The sequence below is a fragment of the Rhododendron vialii genome, chromosome 9a, assembly GCF_030253575.1.
Source record: "Rhododendron vialii isolate Sample 1 chromosome 9a, ASM3025357v1".
NCBI lineage: Eukaryota > Viridiplantae > Streptophyta > Magnoliopsida > Ericales > Ericaceae > Rhododendron > Rhododendron vialii.
In genome coordinates this window covers 26,712,813-26,736,255 of record NC_080565.1, presented here as the reverse complement: position 1 = coordinate 26,736,255, position 23,443 = coordinate 26,712,813, and the positions used below count along the sequence as shown (strand labels likewise).

The 23,443-nt window shown below is 40.9% G+C and overlaps 1 protein-coding gene and 1 pseudogene across 2 annotated transcripts; both read left to right on the top strand.

Moving 5' to 3' along the window:
• Nucleotides 1–1,759: 1,759 nt before the first annotated feature.
• LOC131302072 (protein DETOXIFICATION 16-like) lies at nucleotides 1,760–14,960 on the top strand. Of its 2 annotated transcripts, none has more exons than XM_058328656.1 (7): nucleotides 1,760–2,134; nucleotides 3,960–4,234; nucleotides 4,702–4,788; nucleotides 4,924–4,980; nucleotides 5,204–5,442; nucleotides 14,309–14,427; nucleotides 14,510–14,960. In XM_058328656.1, the coding sequence occupies exons 1-7, from the start codon at nucleotides 1,841–1,843 to the stop codon at nucleotides 14,603–14,605; spliced, it is 1,167 nt and encodes a 388-aa protein (XP_058184639.1). In that variant the 5' UTR covers nucleotides 1,760–1,840; the 3' UTR covers nucleotides 14,606–14,960. The 2 variants fall into 2 exon arrangements, with proteins under 2 accessions (XP_058184639.1, XP_058184638.1); XM_058328655.1 differs by having other exon boundaries at nucleotides 3,690–4,234; nucleotides 14,510–14,958.
• A 304-nt stretch (nucleotides 14,961–15,264) lies between these two features.
• Nucleotides 15,265–21,940, top strand: LOC131299754 (ATP synthase subunit beta, mitochondrial-like; annotated as a pseudogene).
• Nucleotides 21,941–23,443: the final 1,503 nt, after the last annotated feature.

Sequence of the window (23,443 nt, the reverse complement as noted above, 5' to 3'; positions counted from 1 at the left end):
CGAAGTGATCTCCGTTCACGAGTCCAATTCCAAGAACCCTTATTTTGTCCGATGATGGAGGACGAGAATGGAGTGGAAGGAAAGTAAGGCATTGAAGTTGGGATAGGAGGACAACCACCACATTATAAGTAGAAGCTACAACGTGACCCATGTCAGGAAAAATCATCCACTTGTCTTCGGGTGCAGTTTCGTCTTGAAAGAATGACAATCTATAACGTAACTTGTTAGCACCTCCGATACCGGTCATTTTTTCGTAAAGGTCATAATGGTTATTCATCTCCAAGAGCAAATCATTTCGGCATGTCTTCCAATTGTGCTCGGATTATATTTTGGTAACTATACATCGAAAATATGTTCCAACTTCGGTAACCAACTGCCGAACTATGTATAGGACAATTATACATAACATTTCGGTAAGTAGCTGTTGAAAATAAGATTACATTTCGGTAACTACACGTCGAAAATATGTTCCAACTTCGGTAACCAACTGCCGAACTATGTATAGGAAAATTATACATAACATTTCGGTAAGTAGCTATTGAAAATAAGATTATATTTCGGTAACTACATGTCGAAAATATATTCAATCTTCAGTAAACAACTGCCGAACTATCTATATAGGGAAAATCATGCATACATTTCGGTAAATTGCTGTTGAAGAAAATATTATATTTCGGTAAATACATGTCGAAAATATGTTCAAATTTCGGTAAAGAACTGCTAAACTTAATACTATATAGGAAAATCATACATACATTTCGGTAACTAGCTGTTGAAAAAAAGATTATATTTCGGTAACTACATGTCGAAAATGCATACTATAAAAACAAGAAACATGTATTTCGGTAATTAGATGTTGAAAATGTATCTCAATTTCGGTAACTAGCTGTCGAGTATGGTAATATTTTACAGTGGTTAGCTATCGAAATTACTTACTTTATTCTGTTCATTCTGTTCGAACCAGATACATCGACAAAACCCTTCAAAAATTGGGTTTACAAAATCCAGACGCCACAACAACAAAACAGAGGCATTGTAAATGGAAAAATTTACCTCCTCACGCGGCTTCCAAGATACAATGTCCATCACAATATCTTTCTTCTCCTCTGCCATCATATGGTTGCCAATAGAATTTGATTCAATTTCAAAATCTAATCCAACAAGAGGGTCAAAAAATGGATCAATGGAAGGACTTGAACCTTCCATTAATACAATATTTGGTCTTTGCTCCTCCTCCATTGAAAAATTTGAGAGAGAGGAAAGAAGAGAATAATGATTTAGAGAGACGGGAGAAGAGAAGATGAACAGTACAAAGCCGAGAATGAAGAACTGGAGGTTTGTGTGTGTTTTTTTTATTTTCAAACGTGAATGATGATTTTGGGGGGATTTTGAGGGGAAGGGGGTAGTGGATAATTTAGGGATTTTGGTTATAAGGGCATATAGGTCATTTCATGTATAGGTATAAGGGTAAGTAGGTCATTTTACATTAGGGGGTCATGTTGTAATTACTTGCAAATTTTTAACGGGCTCCGGGAGAAAATAGAGGGCTGCGAATAGCGGCCCCCTTAGAATTAAGTAGAGTGTAAAACTCCTCATTTTACTTATTTTACTCCTAATTGCCCCCATCTGTTCTAGATTCCCAATCAGATGGAAACACAAATGCCACATAAATTATTTACTACTAAGCTGGTGGGTACCACTTGTGTAGTAGTTTTACATTCATCCATAATTGACCGATCTTTTGTCCTAATACATTGAGAGTGGTTGAGAATATGCTATTTCTTTCTCCTCTCTCCTTCCACATTAACTAACCCCAAGACAGAAGAATTAAGGACAATTAATGGATGGGGGAAAAAAGTCAAGTCTTGAAGCTCGTCTGATCATTACTCCAAACCATGAGAGAAGAGATCATGAAGAAGAAGAAGAAGAAGGCGGCTGGTTTATTGTCAGGGAAGAAATACTGGAAGAGGGAAAGAAGCAGGTGGTGTTGGCAGGGCCCCTGATAGCAGTAAGCCTGCTGCAGTACTGTTTGCAAGTGATATCCATCATGTTCGTAGGCCACCTGGGGGAGCTCCCTCTGTCCTCTGCTTCCCTGGCCACTTCCTTCGCTTCTGTTTCCGGCTTCAGTGTCCTGGTAACTATAGCTCAAATGATTTTTCAACTATCCTCTTGTGTTTTTGAAAATTTGGGTGCTTTAATTTTATCTCCATCTCTAGTCCTACTACCCTAGTGGGCAGGGACAGATCCAGAAATATATCCTAGTAGGAGCACCTGTTAATCATAGTGGGGACACGTGCCCTGGGTGGATCCGTCCCTGCTTATGGGCTTGGGCTGTTATGTTCAGATTCTTGCTATTGTGCTTAAGATCAGGCCGTCATGTTCAGACTATAGATAGTTGGCTTGTCTGGGGAGTAGCTATTCAGCAGTCCCCAAACCATTTACGTAGCGACAAATATGCAGTTCTAGACATTATCATTCATTTTGGTTTGTCGAGTGGTTGGTAGACGAGGAGTTACCAATATTGTGTAGCGGCGATCTTTTGTTTGCGGGGAGTACCATGTACCCAATAATTTGCCCTGTTTGGGTGCCGAGATTGATGTTTGGGAGCAAATTATATCCATAGGGGAGAGAAGCCAATCAAGGTGAACTGTTAGATTGCAAACTGGGCATAGAACGAAAACAAAGATCATAACAGTAACCAAACCAAACCAAACCGAGCCTTACGTCCCAATCACTTGGGGTCGTGAGCTGAAGTCATTTCCTTCGTTGGATCATTTCATTAAGATTTGAATTATAATCCTAACAACGTACAAATGTGATTGTGATACGGTGATAAATGACTTTGTCATCTCTTTTGCCAAATAGTGCTTAGGAAATGGCAAAACCAGGCCATTGGTGGCCTGATTTTCGAGACTTCTTGCACATTCTGAGCTTTGCAAAGGAAAAAAAGCTCGCCATTTCAAATGTTCTTTCGCTTTGGCAAATCTCCTTGCCAAAAATATTGTTCGACTGAAACTTGACTTTCGCAATTCCTCTGGCTTGTTAAATTTGGCTCCTTTGGGAATGTAATTTTGGCACATCAATCAAGAGTTCAATCTATAACAAGTGATGGTGAAGTGGGACTTGTATCAACATATGACTCGACACAACTAAAAATTAAGCTGCGTTTTTTGTGAACTTAGAAGTCTGAAACTTATTTCGATATTTTTTACGTTTCGTAACTTTTTGTTTAGCTTTTCTTCGTTATTTTTGGGGTTAAAATCGTTCTTCTCAACAAGACAAATTGGAAAAGTATAAAAATATGGATCGATGTTGAAAAACTTCAAATAAGACGACACTTTAGACAAATAAGACAACTGTTTGATATTTTTTCGTCTTTAGTAAACTGTTTTTTGTTTTCCGTCATGATTTTGTACTTTTAAACTCTTCTTGTCAAGAAGGATGCTTAATTCAAAAAATATAATGCGAATTTAACAAATTTAAAAAAAAAATGAACAAAATACCCAAAACGAAGAAGAAAAATAAGTTTACAAGAATGGACTAACGACACAATTGTAGGAGTACCTGTCCAAAAACTAGCTTCCAACTCTCACACTGGACTAATCATTCATGCTGCTATATAACTCTCCTAATTCCAACTCAAAATCTTACCGGAGTTCTGCATCATCTCTAACTACTTCTCGTTATAGCTAGGAATGGGAAGTGCTCTGGAAACACTCTGCGGCCAAGCCTACGGAGCCAAACAATACCACATGCTGGGCATCCACACCCAGCGCGCCATGCTGTCTCTCCTCGCCGCATCCATCCCTCTCTCTCTCGTCTGGTTCTACACCGCCCCCATCCTAACCTTCTTCGGCCAGAACCCCGATATCTCCAACGAAGCCGGGACCTTCAACCGCTGGATGATCCCATCCCTCTTCGCCTACGCTCTCCTCCAGTGCCTCAGCCGGTTCCTCCAGACCCAGAGCGTCGTTGTTCCGATGGTGATGATTTACGGGTTCACGGCCTTGTTGCACGTCCCGGTGTGCTGGGTTTTGGTTTTCGGGCTTGGTATGGGGAGCAGGGGAGCTGCGGTCGCGAATGGGGTGTCGAATTGGGTTAATGTGGTTTTGTTGTGGGCTTATGTGACGCTGTCTCCCGATTGTGCGAAGACTTGGACCGGGTTTTCGAGGGAGGGGTTGGATGATGTGGTTGGGTTTTTGAAGCTTGCTGTTCCTTCGGCTTTTATGATTTGGTAAGTTGAGTTTCTCATGCGAATCCATTGAGCACAGTTAAACAAAAAAGAGAGAAATTAAAGTATCTTTAAGTATGATATTCGGGTTCTTATACTCCAAAAGAAAACTTCTTCGGTCTAATTTTGTTTGTCCGTAATGTTTCAGACACAGTCGTTCAATGCGTGTGATTTTTATAGTGCATTCATAGGATCACGTGCATTAGATGACTCTGTATCCGGATCAGTGTTTGGATGCTTTTTGCTCATTCATCTTTTCAAATTGAAATGTAGAAACAAAATGCTTGTTCACTTTAAGAAGTCAAAGCATAGTCTTTTCCTTGTCTTTCTGCACCATGTTTCACGTTTCCGGGTCATGTTGTTTTCTGCTTCCGGTTTCGATGTGATTGCTCGTGGGAAACACTTTGCTGATTATATCGTGATACGAATGGTTTGGTAATTGACCTTTCGATTGATCACCTGAGCTGCAGCTTAGAGTATTGGTCGTTTGAGATGGTTGTTCTTTTATCCGGTCTTCTTCCAAATCCACAGCTAGAGACATCAGTGTTATCAGTAAGGTATGTTTTACAAAAAGTGTTTCTTTCTGTTGATAAATACTAGCAAATAATTTTCTTGCTAGAGTTGAATCCAAACATAACTAATAATTTGAAGACTAAAGGTAAATCTCAGTTAATCTTGTGCATTTTTCCCAGCCTCAACACATGTTGGATGGTGTATATGATCTCCGTTGGTCTCGGTGGTGCAATAAGGTGAGTAAGTCGAGCGTAAATAGAGTTTTTCTTAACTGTATTCCCAAACCATACTGGCTTCCGAATCCCAAATTCCCTCTCGAAGACACGATATGAGCCTTATACGAACATGAAACAATCCAGCCATCAGAACAATATAAATAGATATGCGGAACATTCTTGCAATAATAACTTGTTTCTTTGGGTTTTTTCCATAACCTTTGGTGTTCTCTTGTTGTTGTAGTACCCGAGTTTCTAACGAGATGGGCGCTGGTCGTCCACAAGGTGCGCGTTTAGCTCTCTGTGTTATGGTAGTAGTGGCCGTGGTGGAGGGCGCGGTTGTGGGAACAGGTACTATTTTGGTTAGACATTTGTGGGGAAAGCTCTATTGCAATGAAGAAGAAGTGATAAGCTATGTTGCAAAGATGATGCCACTGCTTGCACTATCTGACTTCCTGGATGGGTTTCAATGTGTGCTGTCAGGTACTAAATCAAGGGGATTTCTCATAGTTGGTTTGAATTTGTAAAAAATTGTTGGGAAGTCCACTATAGCATATTTGTAACCCACTAAATCCACTTCTAAATTTCATAACCCCTCTAGTCCACTAATTAGGTTTTGGTGAGGCCTTAAAAAAGGAATTAGTTCAGGACCAAAATACCCTTACCTTTAAAAACTGTTAATCTGACATATTTCACTCCTATAAAATCTCTCATATCCCACTCCTATAAAATCTCCCATATTCACGTTGTTCCTATATCCAGAAGGGAAACAGAGTCCAAACGAGAGAGAGAGAGAGAGAGAGAGAGAGAGAAGATTACCCTTTTCATTCAAATCCCATATTTTTAGCCCATTATCCGTTCTACGTTTGAAATCCCAGCAGTTACGTTGGAATAAAGCGACAAAAGATTCTCCTTTTCTGATACACTGTATATAACGTAATTGTACATATATAACGTTATATACTCGTTCATCAGTTCTCATTTAACGTGCGATACTTACATTTTACGTTATATACTCATTTATCGGCTCGCATTTAACGTTATATGAGTTTTTGAAATCTCTTTTTAATTATAATACAAGAACATATAACATTCCACGTTTACATCTGAACGTACATATATTAACATAAAATGGTATATGTTCTATATTTTTTTTGGAGTTTCGCTGCACATAAACTCCCATATAACATTATATTTTTACTTTATTGAATTGGTCCGCGTAGCGGCCTCAATGACTTGCTTCGAGTAACAATATATGTTCTTTTTTTGTTGGGAGGTACACAAGTCAGCAGCTTTCATATAATGTTATATGTACTATTTTTTTGGAGTTTCACAGCACAGAAACTCACATATAACGTTATATGTTTTATTTTATTGAATTGGCCCGCGCAGCGGCTTCATTGACTTGCTTCTGATAACCGTATATAAATAATTTTATATATGTTTACAATGCAAAAACAAACAAACAACCTTATATGTATTATTTTGCCATATAAATAAATACACACAAAAAAACATAATAAGTGTGACAAAAAATAAACATATAACCTTATAACGTTATACATGAGATTCTGTCCTTTTTTAACTCTAAAAAAAATGGGAAAAAGAAGAAGAAGAGATCTCGTAACTTCTTTCCCTTTGTCACTGTTGCCTTCTTCACAGTCAACTTCACATGTAACTTAATACTCTTCACCCTTTGAAAAAATGTACAAATAATAAGTCAGTAAGGCCGCTGCGCGGACCAATTCAATAAAGTAGAACATATAATGATCAGAGTTTGATATAACCATATATACTCGCAATTAAAACACTAAATTAACCATATATGTTAACCATATAGGCCTGAATATATAACTATATATGTTTCTTAACAGCAGCAAAAAAAAGTACAAAAAACATTCAAAAGCAACCAAAAAAACAGTTTTAGTGCAATTGGACTACCGTTTATAGACTTGAATATATAACCACATATTTATATATGCATAAATATACAACCATAACCATGTATAACTATATATATAACCATATATGTTACCCAACAACAGCTAATCAAAAGTACAAAAAACAAAACCCTAACATAGCTGAACATATAACCATATATGGTATCCAACAACAACTAAACAAACGTCAGTAACATCTTAATTCCAACAACTTTTATATAACCATATATACGAAGTAAAACATGTCAAAAATCTGATACAGATCTATGGGAAATATCAAATTGCAGTCGTATAAGCCAAAGTTTGTTCGGAATGAACCATCAGAGAATTTTGTACCATCTCATTCCAAAATGCAGTTTCTTATTTCTAAGTTCAACAGAGGGAATTGGGCAACCATACCTACAACTTTTGCAAAGCCAAGTCCCAGTCCTATGAAAGAATAGGTAAACGACATGATTGCAGCAGCGACAGAAAGCCATTCCATGTTATGGAAATCGGGTATCTGAGACATTACGATCTGCACTGCACCGAATATTAGCATATAATAAGTATCTCCAAAGTCACATGCCGCCTCATGCCCATATTCATGGTAACAGTTTGATTTCTTGATTGCTCTGCATCAATTTTGAAGAACCAAACATCACCACAAGCGAGTACGTTCGTCTCGGCCATGGTGGTAACAACCATGGATGGCGACGAAGGGCGGAGAGGAGGAGGAGGAGGAGGAGTGCACCGCGGCGAGCAGGTGAGGAGTGAACCAGCGGCAATGAGTAATCGGCAGGGACGGGGAATGGGCTGGATCGTCTGGAAAAGTGGGGGAGGGGGGGAGGGGGGGAATGGGATTAAATGAATAAATGGATATGTTTGAAATTGAGGAAATAACGGGGCAATTTTTTTTTTCAAAACAGAGGGTATATTAGACTAATCAAGATTATTATATCCTTATTAATAGATTAGTGGACTTAGGAGGTTATAGAATTTAGAAATGGACTTAGTGGGTTTGGAAAGTGGTATAGTGGACTTATGAAAAATTCTCCCTTGAATTTGTGCTCACAACTCTTGTTTCCTAATCAATGTTAGAATAAGGATTGTGCTCGGCCTCTAGAGTAGGGATATGCCTACATGGGCTAAACGGATGGCCGACCCGCTGTTCATGCACCCTAAAGTATCTCCGCCATTGGTTTCTGTCATCACTTATCTTACTGTTCTTTTTGTTGCGGAAACTAAGGATCAAACCAGAACACAAACACACACACAAACACAGAGACAAAGATTTACGTGGTTCCCCAAAATCGGGTACGTCCACGGGGGGCAGCCAGATTATATTTAGGAGGAGGAGGATTACAAATCACTCAAACTCACACTCTCTCAAACTGATACAAAATCAGATACGTTTCTGATTTCCCACTCTCTGGTCTCTCACTCAAGAGAGATACAAAAACATGGAGCAAAGCTCGAATTTTATAGGCTGTGCAAACTTCACTGTTCATGGCCATGCGAGGATCAATGCAAATCCACGCCTGAGATTTTTCCTGATTTGAGCGTGGCTTGAGAAATCTTCATAGGCTGCCAATCTTTGACTTCAATCACCCACATGGGAGAATGAATTGCATTCAATGCAACCCACGCCAAATCTTCTGAGTAAATGCAAATCTGCATTTGTATAGGATGGAGCCAAAACATGGCCTCAAAAGTCAACAATCTCCACCTTGGCGACAATTCTCCAAGATCCGATGCTGCCCCCAATGCGCCCTTAGGCGCTCTGAACCGGAGAGATGTTGATCAAGTCCAAACAATGATTGAACTTGATCCCAGTAACAACCTTTGTCAACATATCAGCTGGGTTGTCTGCAGTGGCAATCTTTTCAAGCAATATGTCCCCTTCTTCTAGAATTTCCCGAACAAAGTGAAAACGGACATCTATATGCTTTGTCCTGGTATGGTGCACCTGATTCTTTGCCAAATGAATGGCACTCTGACTATCGCAATAGACATTGATGTGCTCCTGTTTGGCACCCAAATCACCAATCAAACCCTGCAACCAGATGGCTTCTTTTATGGCCTCAGTCACCGCCATATATTCAGCCTCCGTAGTAGATAGTGCAACCGTGGACTGTAAAGTCGAACGCCAACTAACTGGTCCTCCTGCCATAGTGAAAACATAACCAGTAGTTGACCGCCTCTTATCCAGATCACCAGCGTAATCTGAATCTATATAACCAACTGCAAGCTGATCACCAAATTTCTGATCTCTCCCAAATTTTAGGCCAACATTAACTGTTCCCTGAATGTATCTGAGAATCCATTTCACGGCCTGCCAATGACCCTTTCCTGGATCATGCATATATCTGCTAACCATACTGACAGCGTGTGAAATATCGGGTCTGGTACATACCATTGCATACATCAAGGATCCCACAGCGTTGGCATACGGAACTTGGGCCATCTGTTTTCGTTCCGCATCAGTACGAGGTGACATCGAAGCGCTGAGCTTAAAGTGCGGGGCTAACGGTGTACTAACGGGTTTAGCTTTGCCATCTATGCCAAACCGTTGGAGTACAGTCTTCAGATACTGAGTCTGCGATAAGCAAACTGTGCCCTGCTTCCTGTTGCGCTGAATCTCCATCCCAATGACCTTCTTTGCTTCTCCAAGGTCTTTCATTTCGAATTCTGAACTCAGTTGTGCCTTCAACCGAGAAATCTCCACCTTGCTCTTAGATGCAATTAGCATATCATCAACATATAAGAGCAAATAGATAAAGGAACCATCCCGAAGTTTACGAAAGTAAACACAATGGTCAAAACTGCTGCGAGTATACCTCTGCGTAGCCATAAACTGATCAAATCTCTTGTACCATTGTCGTGGCGACTGCTTTAGGCCATATAGTGACTTGCGAAGACGGCAAGCCCAATTTTCCTTTCCAGAGACCTTGAAACCATCTGGTTGTGACATATAGATCTCTTCGTCCAAGTCGCCATGCAAAAATGCAGTCTTAACATCGAGTTGCTGTAACTCGAGGTCGTACTGCGCAACCAAAGATAATAGAATGCGAATCGATGCATGCTTCACCACTGGAGAGAAGACCTCATTGTAGTCAATCCCTTCGCGCTGAGCATAACCCTTTGCCACCAATCTGGCCTTATGTCTAACACCACCCTTGACCGAACTGTCCTCTTTGTTGGCGTAGACCCATTTGCATCCTATTGCTTTATTCCCTTTGGGAAGTGGTACCAGCTCCTCCCAAGTCTTATTCTTGTGAAGAGAACTCATCTCCTCATTCATAGCCTGCTTCCATTGAGAACTGTCAGAACCTGAAACGGCCTCCCTATACGTATTCGGAACACCTGTGATAACCGGAAGGGCGTATGCAACCATACCATCATATCGGGCAGGTTTTCGAATCTCCCTCCTCGGACGGCTAGTAGCAATAGACTGTGTTGGCGCTATAGCCTCGGGAACTGAAACATCATCAGACTCAGAACTCGAATCTGAAACATCACTGTGGTGCTCCTGTGGTGGCGAAATGGTAGGAACTTGAACTACAGGAACCTCTAGCTCCACCTGCTCTGACTGCTCCACCTGATCTGAACACCTTGGAATGGTGTTAACCTTTCGAGAGTTGGTTTGAAGCATGGCCGACTCATCGAAAGTAACATCTCGGCTGGTAATAATCTTCTTAGACTCCGGGCACCAGAGTCTATAGGCCTTTACACCTGGAGTAAAGCCAACAAATATAGCCTTCCTAGCTCGAGGATCCAGCTTAGATTCTGTGACATGAAAATAAGCAGGACAACCAAATACATGCAGCCGATCGTAATCAATCGAAGATTGACCAAAGTATACCTCCATGGGAGTCCGTCCGCCAAGTGCCTCTGACGGTAGCCTGTTGATCAACTGACAGGCATAGGCGACTGCCTCTCCCCAAAATACTTTGCTCAAACCGGCGTTGGACAACATACACCGCACCTTAGTCACCAAAGTGCGGTTCATCCTCTCTGCAACTCCATTTTGCTGTGGAGTCTTCGCGGCGGTGAAATGTCGGACTATCCCCTCCTCCTGACAGATTTTGAGAAAGGGATCTGAAGTATACTCACCACCGTTGTCTGACCGAAGTACCTTGATTTTTCTGCCAGTCTGAGTCTCCACCCTCTGCTTCCAACGAAGGAAGGTGTCAAGGACCTCGTCCTTGCGTTTCATGGGATAAACCCATACTCTCCGTGAAAAATCATCAATAAACGTGACAAACCACCGTTTGCCACCAAAAGTTGCTGTCGTTGTGGGCCCCCAAACATCTGAATGAACATAATCCAGAATACCCTTCGTACGATGAACTGCGGTGCCAAATTTGACCCTGGTCTGTTTGCCCAGAACACAGTGCTCACAGAATCCAAACTTCCCTGTCTTGGCCCCCTTTAGGAGACCTTTCTTCACCAATCCTTGTAAAGCTTTCTCTCCGGCATGACCTAGGCGCATGTGCCAGAGTCGGGAAATGTCATCTGTAGCATCATCTGAGCTGCTGTTGAAGATGGCTACTCCTCCTGTAACTGTGCGCCCGTCGAGGAAGTATAAATTTCCCCTCCGAGTGCCTTTCAGGACCATTAATGCACCATGGGTTACTTTCAGGGCTCCACCTTCTAAAGTAATCTTGTAACCTTTTGCATCCAAGGTTCCAAGAGAAATCAAATTTTTCTTCAAATCCGGGACATACCGGACATCTGTCAAAAGCTTGGTTGTACCGTTGCGCAACTTGAGTCGGATTGTACCTATCCCCTGAGTTTTGCAGGCATTGTCGTTGCCCATCAAAACTACGCCACCGTCAATCTCCTGAAAGTTTGAGAACCAGTCCCGATGGGGACACATATGGTAGGTACATCCCGAGTCCAGAATCCATTCATCTGAATTCGTGTCTGATGAAACAATCAAGGCTGACGCCAAGTCGTCAACCTCTCCTCTTGCAACATTCGCTCGTTGTTGTTGTTGTTCCTTGATTTTGGGGCAATCCTTCTTCCAGTGCCCCGTTTCATGACAGTAAGCACACTCATCCTTTGCAATCTGCTTCCTATCACCGGATTTCTGATTCCTTTCAGCTGATTTGCCTTTTGACCTGGACCTGGACTGTCTCCTCCCGGACTGTCTATTCCTCGATTCAGTCCTTCCCCTTACTGATAGTGCTGATGAAGAGGGATCTCGATGAACTTGTTGATCCTTCTTCCGTACCTCGTTGTTAATCAAAGTAGAGCAAACGTCATTAAAACGAATTTCATCTTTTCCATACAGTAAGGTAGTAACCAAGTGGTCATATGTATCAGGCAAAGAATTTATCAACAAAAGTGCCTTATCCTCATCGTCAATTTTAACATCAAGGTTTTGCAAATCGGCCAAAATTTTATTGAAACTATTTAGATGTTCGTTCATTGACGCACCTTGTTGATACTGAAAACGATACAGTCTCTTCTTCAAGTAGAGTCTGTTCTCTATGCTCTTCGTCATGTACTTGCTCTCTAATTTCTGCCACAACTCCTTGGCTGAATTGTCCCTCATGACGGAATACTTGATGTCTTTGGACAAACAAAGACGGATCGTGCCACAAGCTTGCCGATTAAGCTTGTCCCAATCGGAGGTGGACATATCCTCAGGACGATCCTCCAAAGTGAATTCCAAATCTTGTTGATTTAGAATATCCAAAACTTCGCATTGCCACATGCCGAAGTTAATTGTGCCATCGAACTTATCCACTTCGAATTTGGCATTCGAAACCGAGCTCCTCCTCATGTAGGAACTGACCGAGGGCTCGTCTGAAGTCTTCCTATCTGATGATTTGTCCATAGGTGTTGAAGAAACAACACTAGGGCTCTCCTCGTCGATGCTGGACATCCAACGAAGTCAAAAACGAGAGTTTTACCGCTGAAAATACTCCCAACAGTTTTTTTCGGAACGGAATCTCGAAAAACGGGGCACGGGGTTGGATCTGGAACGTCGAGATAGTCAAAATCGACTACTCACGGGCGCAAAACGGAGTTCGGACGGCTCCGAAATCACAAAAAAAAACAAATCTGGCAGTTTGACCATTGACCAGCCACTGTACCGCTGACTGGACTGCCACGTCATCGTTGACCGGATGACGTGGACAGTTGACCGCTGACGTGTCACCAAAATGGGACCCTTCTTGCTGACGTGGCACCGCCACGTGTTCGCTGACGTGGCTGCTGACTGGGCCGCTGACTCATCGCCTAGTCAGCGTTGACTGCCCATGTGGCGTTGACCGGCACACGCTCTCCACACGCCAGCGTGTGCTATCCACGCGCGCGCGCAGATCTGACGCGCTCCGCACGCCCCACCTTTGACCGGCGCGTGCTCGCTCCTCCGGCCACCTCCGGCGACGTTCCGACCACCGTTGTGATCGTCTCAACAATCCGAATTTGGGTCTTTGATCAAAAAAAATTTCCGATCACTTTTCGGAACTGGGTTCTATCTGGACAGAACTCGCGGTGAACACGCCGCCGTCGAACGGAGCGTTCTGCTTCTGTGGTGCTCGGTTCGCGACGGGCCTTGGTGCGTTGGAATCGTCTCGGAGAGACGCACGAGACTCAGTGATCAAACTGAGTTTTTGATCAGAATTCCGTGACTGTAATTTTCTGGACAGAAACGGAAAACAGAGCCGAAACAGAGTTTGTGTTCTTGGTAACCAAATGCTCTGATACCAATTGTTGCGGAAACTAAGGATCAAACCAGAACACAAACACACACACAAACACAGAGACAAAGATTTACGTGGTTCCCCAAAATCGGGTACGTCCACGGGGGGCAGCCAGATTATATTTAGGAGGAGGAGGATTACAAATCACTCAAACTCACACTCTCTCAAACTGATACAAAATCAGATACGTTTCTGATTTCCCACTCTCTGGTCTCTCACTCAAGAGAGATACAAAAACATGGAGCAAAGCTCGAATTTTATAGGCTGTGCAAACTTCACTGTTCATGGCCATGCGAGGATCAATGCAAATCCACGCCTGAGATTTTTCCTGATTTGAGCGTGGCTTGAGAAATCTTCATAGGCTGCCAATCTTTGACTTCAATCACCCACATGGGAGAATGAATTGCATTCAATGCAACCCACGCCAAATCTTCTGAGTAAATGCAAATCTGCATTTGTATAGGATGGAGCCAAAACATGGCCTCAAAAGTCAACACTTTTGTCATACCTATACAACGTTCCTTACTAGAATCATGTGTCGTTGGCATTACTTCTTCAAATTAATGGTGTGACCATTACTTCTTCAAATTATGAGCCGTAACGTAGAGTTTTTTTGTTTGAAAGGACAACCGAAGGCCGTATATTCTTTATTTGCGATTCTATATACGTAGGATTCAATACTTGTGTAACAGTGGTGTATTGGGATCTCAGGGGCTGCTAGAGGATGTGGGTGGCAAAACCTGTGTGCATTCATTAACCTTGGTGCTTACTATGTCGTGGCAATTCCTTCAGCTGTGCTATTTGCTTTTGTCTTGCATATTGGAGGCATGGTACAAACTCTCTCTCTCTCTCTCTCTCTCTCTCTCTCAACACCCATACTGAAGTTCTCGATCTCTAAATTGTGACAAACAGGGACTTTGGATGGGAATAATTTGTGGACTTTCTGTACAAGTTATAGCACTTGTTACCGTAAATCTCTTCACCGATTGGGAACTCGAGGCAAGTTAATTATTAGTACTATTTCTTGTTCTACTTTCATTCGAACGAGTACTGGTAATTTTCTACTTCTGATGATATCTTGTGCTATGACATCTTTCCTTTTTTCTTTATCGTCGTTCTTTCAGGCGCGAAAGGCCATAGAAAAAGTTCAAAAGACCAGCACGGATTGTTGACTTCCATGTCGTAAACAGAGTTAGCATTCACAGGAACACAGCTAATCAATCACACGAGTTGGTATTCTTTCCTTTAAGGGAAAACGTAGAATGCAGATGTCCTGATAAACAAACAGAATTTGAAAATAGGTTGGTATCGTGCTTGAACACTTCTTTAAATGCAATGATTGAAACTGTGAAATTGTGCTCTTGAACATCTTGTTTCTCAATGAGTGCTCCGGACCTCTGGATTATACATTTCCTCACTTCGGTAACATTTTTACTCGGGGCGTCTGATCAAACCACAACATGGTGAGACGGCCGCGTGTTCGAGTGAGCACCCACAAGTTGAGATTGTTATACCATAAGAAACTCAGCAACTAACAGCATCAGGTCTTTGGTCACTACGCCAAATTTTGGCTTTGGCAGCATTAAATAATCGCCGGTAAAAATATTTCCGGCGGTAATAGCGTTAGAATTCATAATGCCAATAAAGCAAGCGTCGGAAAAGAAAAAATGACGGTAAATGATCGCCGCTCGGCTATAATGGCGTTAGAATTCTTTTGCTAGTAAAGCAAGTGTCAGAAAAGAAAAAATAATAGTAAATGACCGCAGCTAAAGGCCTTTCACCAAAAAAAATTGTAGTGCTGAGATATGAAACCACAGCCTGTTGAATAGTAACCCAAGAACTTAACCACTTAGCTACATGGCATTTTGTGTATTACTCGATATTAATACTAATATTTAACGATGGTAAATGACCCAATAACTTGATTTTTTTTTGAAAAAATGGTTGTAAATGGCCCAAGAACTTAACCACTTAACTACAATTATTTGGCAGAAATTTGTAAAAAAAGTCAGACATGATTTAGGATCTTAAATCTTGTTCAAATACTCCTATTTATAGTACGTCAGTAAACCCGTCACATAATTTTATTATTTAAACTCACAATTTGAAGGATTTATTTCACTTAAACTTGCACTTAATTAAGTTTTACACAAAAACTTAAATGAAATCAATGACGTTTCAAAGAGTTAAGGGGTTATTTGGCAAAATAAGTCAAATGGCTTTTTTTTTTGTCTTTATTATTCAAAAAAAATCATTTTTGTTAGTTTTTTGTTGATTTTTTTTAGGATTATTGCTTCTTCATGACGAGACGAATCTAAAAAGTAAAAAATTACAATTAAAACCCAATTTTTTTTGAATAAAGACAAAAATAAGCCAATTTTTTTCGTCTTTATTCAAAAAAATTAGATTTTGATTGTAATTTTTTACTTTTTAAATTCCTCTCATCATAAAGAAATAATAATCCTCAAAAAATAGATGAAAAACTAACAAATGCAAAAAAAAAATTTGAATAAGAACAAAAAATTTGAAATAGAAATTGGAATTAAAAATTGCATTATGAAAGTATTAGTACTTGAATTTAAAATTGAAATTGGAGTTTGTTTATGGGAGTTCTTCTTATCAGATAAACTTTTCTTTATCGTGTTGTGTTGTGCCGGCATGACCCGTTTAGTTCCATGCCAGCTCGTTTACTTTATCGTGCAATGTCATGCTATTTTTTAATTGTGTCATACCGTGTTAGCCTATTTACTTAATCAAGTCGTGCCGTGCCCATGTCGGCACATCTCCAACCGAGTTTGTCGGAAAGATTTTTTTTTTCAAAAAGCGTAAAATCTTTATCAACACAAACAGTGTAGAATGTTATAAAATAAAAAAATTAATATTTTTTTGTATTAAAATTAGTATTTGGTGGGCCATGTTCGTGTCGTGCTGACCGTGTTGTGTCATGCCGTGCCCGACTCGCTTCTATGCTATGTCCATGCTCATGTCGTGCAGTGTTAGATTTAAACATGCCGGAACCATCTAAAATCGTGCTGATGCCGTACTGCGCCACATTTAAATATGTCATGCCCATGCCCATGCCGTGTCAAGCCCAAACCGTTTGACACATCGGGTTGATATGGAAAGTCAAAATGAGAAGAAAAAAATTACTTTAATCGAGAAGACCGCTTCGTGTACGATGCAAAACGGCGGTTCAATTTCGGACATCAATCCCGAAAAGGAAAAAAAAACAAAAACTTAACCCCACAATTGTCACTCTCAATGAAAACACGTACCAAAGAGATTTTCTTGGTCTCCTCCGCAAAGTGTAAGGTTCGATTTTTTTTATCAATAATTTTTAAGTCACATCATTTCAAGAGCAAGCGTATTAATGTGAGTTGGGGTGATTTGGGTTTCAAAAATAAATTAAAGTATGCATAAACTAATTCGAATATCTAATTAAATTATTTCAAAAAAATTTAATTCGAAGTGCGAATAAACTAAATCGACACAACTTGTATTGCGGGAGGAGAAAAAAAAAAAACGCACAAATGCACAATTGCCGGGGCACTGTAGAGGAGCACTAGTACCAGCTCGTTCTCTCTCTCTCTATACCAGACCGGCCGTGGCGACACGGAGGCTATTCTCCTCTCTCCTCCGCACCTCCCTCCACCGCTCCCCTCCCAAACCTCCTTTCAAAATCCCCACACCATCTCCCCAGTACTCCCACCATCGCCCTTCTCCCACCGGCTTCCTGCTCACCCGCGTCCTCGACTACGCCACCTCCGCCCCCACTTCGTCGTGTCCGCCTCTTCCTCCTCCTCAGAAGGCCGGCCTCCCCGCCGGAAAGATCGTCGACGAGTTTACAGGCGCCGGCGCCTTCGGGAAGGTCTGCCAGGTCATCGGGGCCGTGGTCGACGTCAGGTTCGACGAGGGGTTGCCGCCCATTCTGACGGCGCTGGAGGTCCTTGATAACTCGATTCGGTTGGTGTTGGAGGTGGCGCAGCATTTGGGGGAGAACATGGTTAGGACCATCGCTATGGATGGGACCGAAGGGCTCTTGCGTGGTCGGAGGGTTCTGAACACCGGTTCCCCAATTACTGTAAGTTACTCCACTAATTTGCTGCTGGTTTATAGGGCTGATAAACAAATCAAGCCGTTCAAGTTCGAGCTCGTATTAACTAGTTAAATGCTTCTGGGCGATGGGTTTGCTGCACAATTAAACTAAGCTTGAACTTTTTTTAAAAGTTCGTTGACCTTTCAAAACCGAGCTCTAACAAGCTGCTGCATGGCTCTTTTGAGTTATGATGTTTAAAAAATTTATAGCTATTCGTGATCTGCTCGAATAAAGCTCGTTTGAGCTTGGCTCGCCTAATAAACAAGCCAAATTGCCTATCAAAAAGAAAAAAAGAAGCCAAATTTGAACGTATGGTCATCTTTTGAAACCAAACTTGAACAATCAAATGTTCGGTTTGTTTATTAGCCCTGCTCTTTTATTCTATCGTTGTGGGCGTTTTGGCAGTTGGTGGATTGAAGTTGGAGAGCTCTGTGATTTTTCCCTCGTTTGGTTGCTCCCTCCGTCTGGCCCATGATTTCATTTTTTGCTGTCCTAAAATGTATGTCCATTTTGACTTTTCAATGGGCATAATTGAGTATATTTCTTATTTTGCCCTTTCTTTTTAAGTCACAATCAACATTGGAAGGCTGTTTTGACTTCATATAAGTCATAAGATGTCATATCAGGGAATTCTAGGAAATTGATTTATTTTTAGTCGTATTAGTTTTTACAAGCGAAACACTAACTGGGAAGTGTATCCAGATGGAACTTCTCTTTGGGCTTCTTTTGTTTGAGTTTTCTACCTATACAATGCTTTGTTTTGGTTTTTTTTTTCCCAGTGATTTCAATGTTATATACTTTTTGGTGAATGGATGCCTCTTCAGTATACTCCACCTTCCTTTCTGTTAATTCAATCATTCTACAACCACAAATATTTACACAAACCCACTTACATTCACATTGGTGCCCACACACACTACATCTCTAATGTGTGTGGGCCCCACAAAAAGATGCGAGTGTGTAAGTGTAACCACGCACTTACACAAACACTTTACACACACTCACATATTTTGATGGGTCCCACACACACTAGAAATGTAGTGTGTATGTGCCCCAATGTGAATGTGAGTGGGTTTGTGTAAGTGTTTGTGGTTGTAGAATGATTGTTATTCAAAAGTTAATGTTAGTTTCCTTCGAATCATGGGTAGGTTCCTGTTGGTAGGGCCACCCTGGGCCATATCATGAATGTTATCGGAGAGCCTATAGATGAGAGAGGCAAAATCAGTGAGCAATTTAACTTCCCTTGAAACTTTGGATAAATTTATGGGTTGGGAATTTTGATTCTAAATTATGTGGTGTCAACTTTACTTGATCATGGTTTGCTAGATACCCCAGAAACGTACTCAAACTTGAAATTCGAGGCCCAGATTCACGCCGATTAGGATCCACACTGCTCTAAGATGAAATCTCCACCGTCCACTCCACTTTTTGCGTAAAATTTTGGGTACCTATAATAATTGAACTTAGTTTTGATTGCTTGTCATTTTTGTTCCAATATTGCCATAAAAATCGACCACTTTTTGCCAATTCATCGAGAAGCTCCTGCCTTTGTTGAGCAAGCAACCAAACAAGAGATCCTTGTAACTGGGATCAAGGTAATGTATCAGTTTAAAAGGTTTGTGCTGTTAGTTCCGCTTTGATTCTTGAAGGAAATTATGTACCTTTAATTAGTTATCATCAACCTTTGTTTGTGTATTTCCTTCCTGCATCCTACCCTTGGGCCTAGATAACTCTCATTGCCTGAATTCACGCCATATCCATATTATTCTTTTCAGGTGGTTGACCTTCTTGCACTGTACCAAAGAGGTGGAAAAATTAGTCTGTTTGGTGGTGCTGGTGTAGGAAAAACAGTGCTGATTATGGAACTTATTAACAATGTCACGAAAGCCCATGGTTAGTGAAACTGTGAAAGTGATAGTCATGTGCATTGATTTGCTAGTGTTCTCTTTGTTAATTAATACCCTACCCTCAATCAGTTGGTTTCTCTGTGTTTGCTGGTGTTGGCGAGCGTACTCGGGAGGGTAATGATTTGTACAGGGAAATGATTGAGAGTGGTGTCATTAAACTGGGTGATAAGCAGGTTAATGCATTCTAATGTTAGTTTAGGTTGTTCCACAATGATCCGCACTAGAGTGTTTTTAACTTTGTTTCGGTTCTGTTTTCATTTTCTATGTCCACTGAATTCAGTGTGAAAGCAAGTGTGCTCTTGTTTATGGACAAATGAATGAACCACCTGGTGCCCGTGCTCGTGTTGGTCTTACTGGTTTGACTGTCGCAGAACACTTCCGAGATGCTGAAGGGCAGGATGTGCTGCTCTTCATCGACAATATTTTTCGGTTTACCCAGGTAGGCAGGCAGAGTTTCAATGAACTTTTCTTTTTTGTGTGTTGTGCTTGTATGTTTTTCCCCCTCTTGCCATGTATATTATGTTTATCGTTTTCATCCTACAGGCAAACTCAGAGGTGTCTGCTTTGCTTGGCCGTATCCCATCCGCTGTGGGTTACCAACCAACTCTGGCTACGGATCTTGGTGGTCTTCAAGAACGTATCACTACTACCAAGAAAGGTTCCATTACATCTGTCCAAGCCATTTATGTGCCTGCTGATGACTTGACAGATCCTGCTCCTGCAACCACCTTTGCTCACTTGGATGCCACAACTGTGTTATTGCGACAGACATGTTTTCTCGCTTTCCGTCTACTGTGACACAATCAAACCTGTTTAAACCCTTAACAATGTTTTTGGTTGTTTGTTGAGCAAATCTCCGAGCTTGGCATCTATCCTGCTGTCGATCCTCTTGATTCTACTTCTCGTATGCTCTCCCCACGTATCTTGGGAGAGGAACACTACAATACTGCTCGTGGAGTACAAAAAAGTTCTTCAGAACTACAAGAACCTTCAAGATATTATTGCCATTTTGGGAATGGATGAACTCAGTGAAGATGACAAGTTGACTGTTGCTCATGCTCGAAAAATTCAAAAGTTCCTGAGCCAGCCTTTCCATGTTGCTGAAGTGTTCACTGGTGCCCCTGGCAAGTACGTGGATTTGAAGGAAAGCATTACCAGTTTCCAGGTAGTTACACTCTGAAACCATCCTTTTGTTGTTTATAAAGTATTTGTCCCAATTCATTTTTCGCATTCACCTGCTTAGCAACTTCTGTTTGCCAACTCAACCCAACATGAAATTTTGTAAAGTTTAATGGTTGTCCCCTTTCTAGCCTTGTAAAGCATGTAATACAATGCTTAGTGGAATGACTCCCAAGGGTATACATGCAGAACTATAGTTTGGTATTTATTCTTTCTATTTCCACTCCTACATTACAATTAATGAAGACTTGTAGATTGGTGGTCTTGTTGATGATTTAATAGCTCTGCACCCCGTGTTTGGTGTGGTATTCCATCTTGTCGTGTTTCCTACAAAACATTGTAGTGTTTTAGGTAGTGACTCAACTTTGAGGGGTGCTACATATGCTTGCAAGGAAAAGCGGATTCAATACTTCTCATATGGCTGATAGCCAATATCATTCTGTTCTTCTGTCACTACTTCCGTCATAGGTTGTGTGATATGTTGGCTGAAGTGGGTGCTTTGCAAGCGATTTAAGCACTGTTATGCTTGTGACTTTATCTTACTATTGTACTTCTGGAGAATATATAGCTAGTCTTTCTGGCACTGTTATGCTTGTGACTTTATCTTACTATTGTACTTCTGGAGAATATATAGCTAGTCTTTCTGGCTGTTGCAAAGATAAATGCATTTGGTCCCTTACTGTTTTCCTTGATTCCAACAGGACATCTTGGATGGAGAATATGACGACCTTCCTGAACAGGCATTTTACATGGTTGGAGGTATTGAAGAGGTCATTGCCAAAGCGGACAAGATTGCAAAGGAATCTGCCACCTCTTAGACAAGCGCTCTGATTTCCTCTTGTAACCTTGTTGATAATAGCGAAAATCTATAACTTAGGGTCTTGTTGGTGATACCTGCATGAGCAGTTACATCTTAGATGGTTTTGAGATGAGATGCTTGAGGGTTCTCCGTTTTATGTCAACGGTGGTAAATCATCTTAACCATCTTATGGAGATGGGTGAGGGCCTTGCTGTTTCATCTTTGTCATATTGTAAGGAGAAAAAGCAGTGGATCTGTAAATTCCCATGTAAGTTATTATCAGTATTTTGAGGATGATCTGACAAAACCTTGCAAAGGATTTCTCCAGGACAGCGCATTGACATGGTACTTTCGTTTCTTCCTTTGTAGCTGTCTTGGCATGGGTGTTTTTAGACTTCTTAGCGCATGTGTGCATACAATTTGTGGAAACAAGCGTTTCTAGGTTGGATGCTTGGACATCGAAGCGTCTGCATTATTTTTTATGTGATGATAGAACCACAGAATGTTATCCTCCACCTGCAGCATTGACAAGTATTTTTCTCTGCTCTGGCTTTTGTTGCGAGCGTGTTACATCAGAAGTTCATGAGCTTTAGAAAGAACGTCGAGTCTCTCTGTTTTGTGTTTTGACTTAAGCTAGTCTTAAGCTGGAATGCATATAATGCTCCAGGGTAGTGAATTGTAAAGTGGCCTATTTTGATGTCTCTGCTGGGTTACATACGGAGTAATTATTACTGTGCTCCGATTGAGTTATTACTGTGCTCCGATTGAGCAACTCAGTGGTCAATATAAGTTATGTAACTAGAGAGTTACGGTAAGAAGCTAGCTAGCTGCCGGTGTGTTTGCTCCGAATGCCTTCAGATGGCCAAGGTGGGCAACTGAGTAAGAAATTTTTTATGGATATTTTTCCGTTTATTTTGAGGTCCGGAGTGGGCCCTATACGGTGGTGGACCAAGTGCGGTGATCCTGGATTTTCTGTTCTTAAAATGTGTTTTTCCCAAATCTTTGCTCCTTATTGGCCCTCGGACTGATCATTTCTGAGTCGTTCACCTACAAGGTTGCTGTCAATTACACTTTCCACATGAATAACTTTTCCGCTATGTGGACTAACAAAATAGACAAGTCACCATTGGTTACGATGTGAAAATTTCAATTTAACATAATTTCACGTTGGAGGTTTAGCAAGTCTGACAAATAAAACTGAAATTTCTTTTAGTACATTTGACTGAAAAGTCAAGGATTCTTTTGAAAACGAGTCCTTCCATACGTACACCATTTCATGCCAGATCCTTCACAAATAAATGATCTGAGTTATGCAATTTATTTAAATTATTTTTTTAAGAATCCCTTTAAACAATTTTTTCGCTCAATTTCATGTTGGCAAATTGAGCAAAAAACTGGTCAATACATTTTAAATGAATTGAATGATTATTTGTTCGAAACTTCAAGATAAGTCCAACGTAAAGCGGTGTGCATTTGGTATATACCAAATGGTGCACACCCCATAGTTTTATTGGGGCAATAGTCCTGTCCAGTTGAAGTACCAACCAATTTGGTCCAGTTTTGGACTGACTGTTAGCCTTTCTTGGGCTTACAACAATGACTAGAATCATTCACTTTTTAGAAATCGTCGAGAACATTGATCACGCCAAAATTTATGTTGATACGTTTCATATGATATCAAAATGCATAAATCTTCGGATAATTGAATCAAAAGGGTTGCAATCAAGTGTTGCACTCTTTTTTTTTTCCCAAACTTAATGCATTTTTTAAATCATATCAAACAATATCCGATCAATGTGATTTTTTGCAGGGTCAATGTTATTGACAAGCTCTAAAAAGTGAACGGTTCCGATCATTATTGTGGG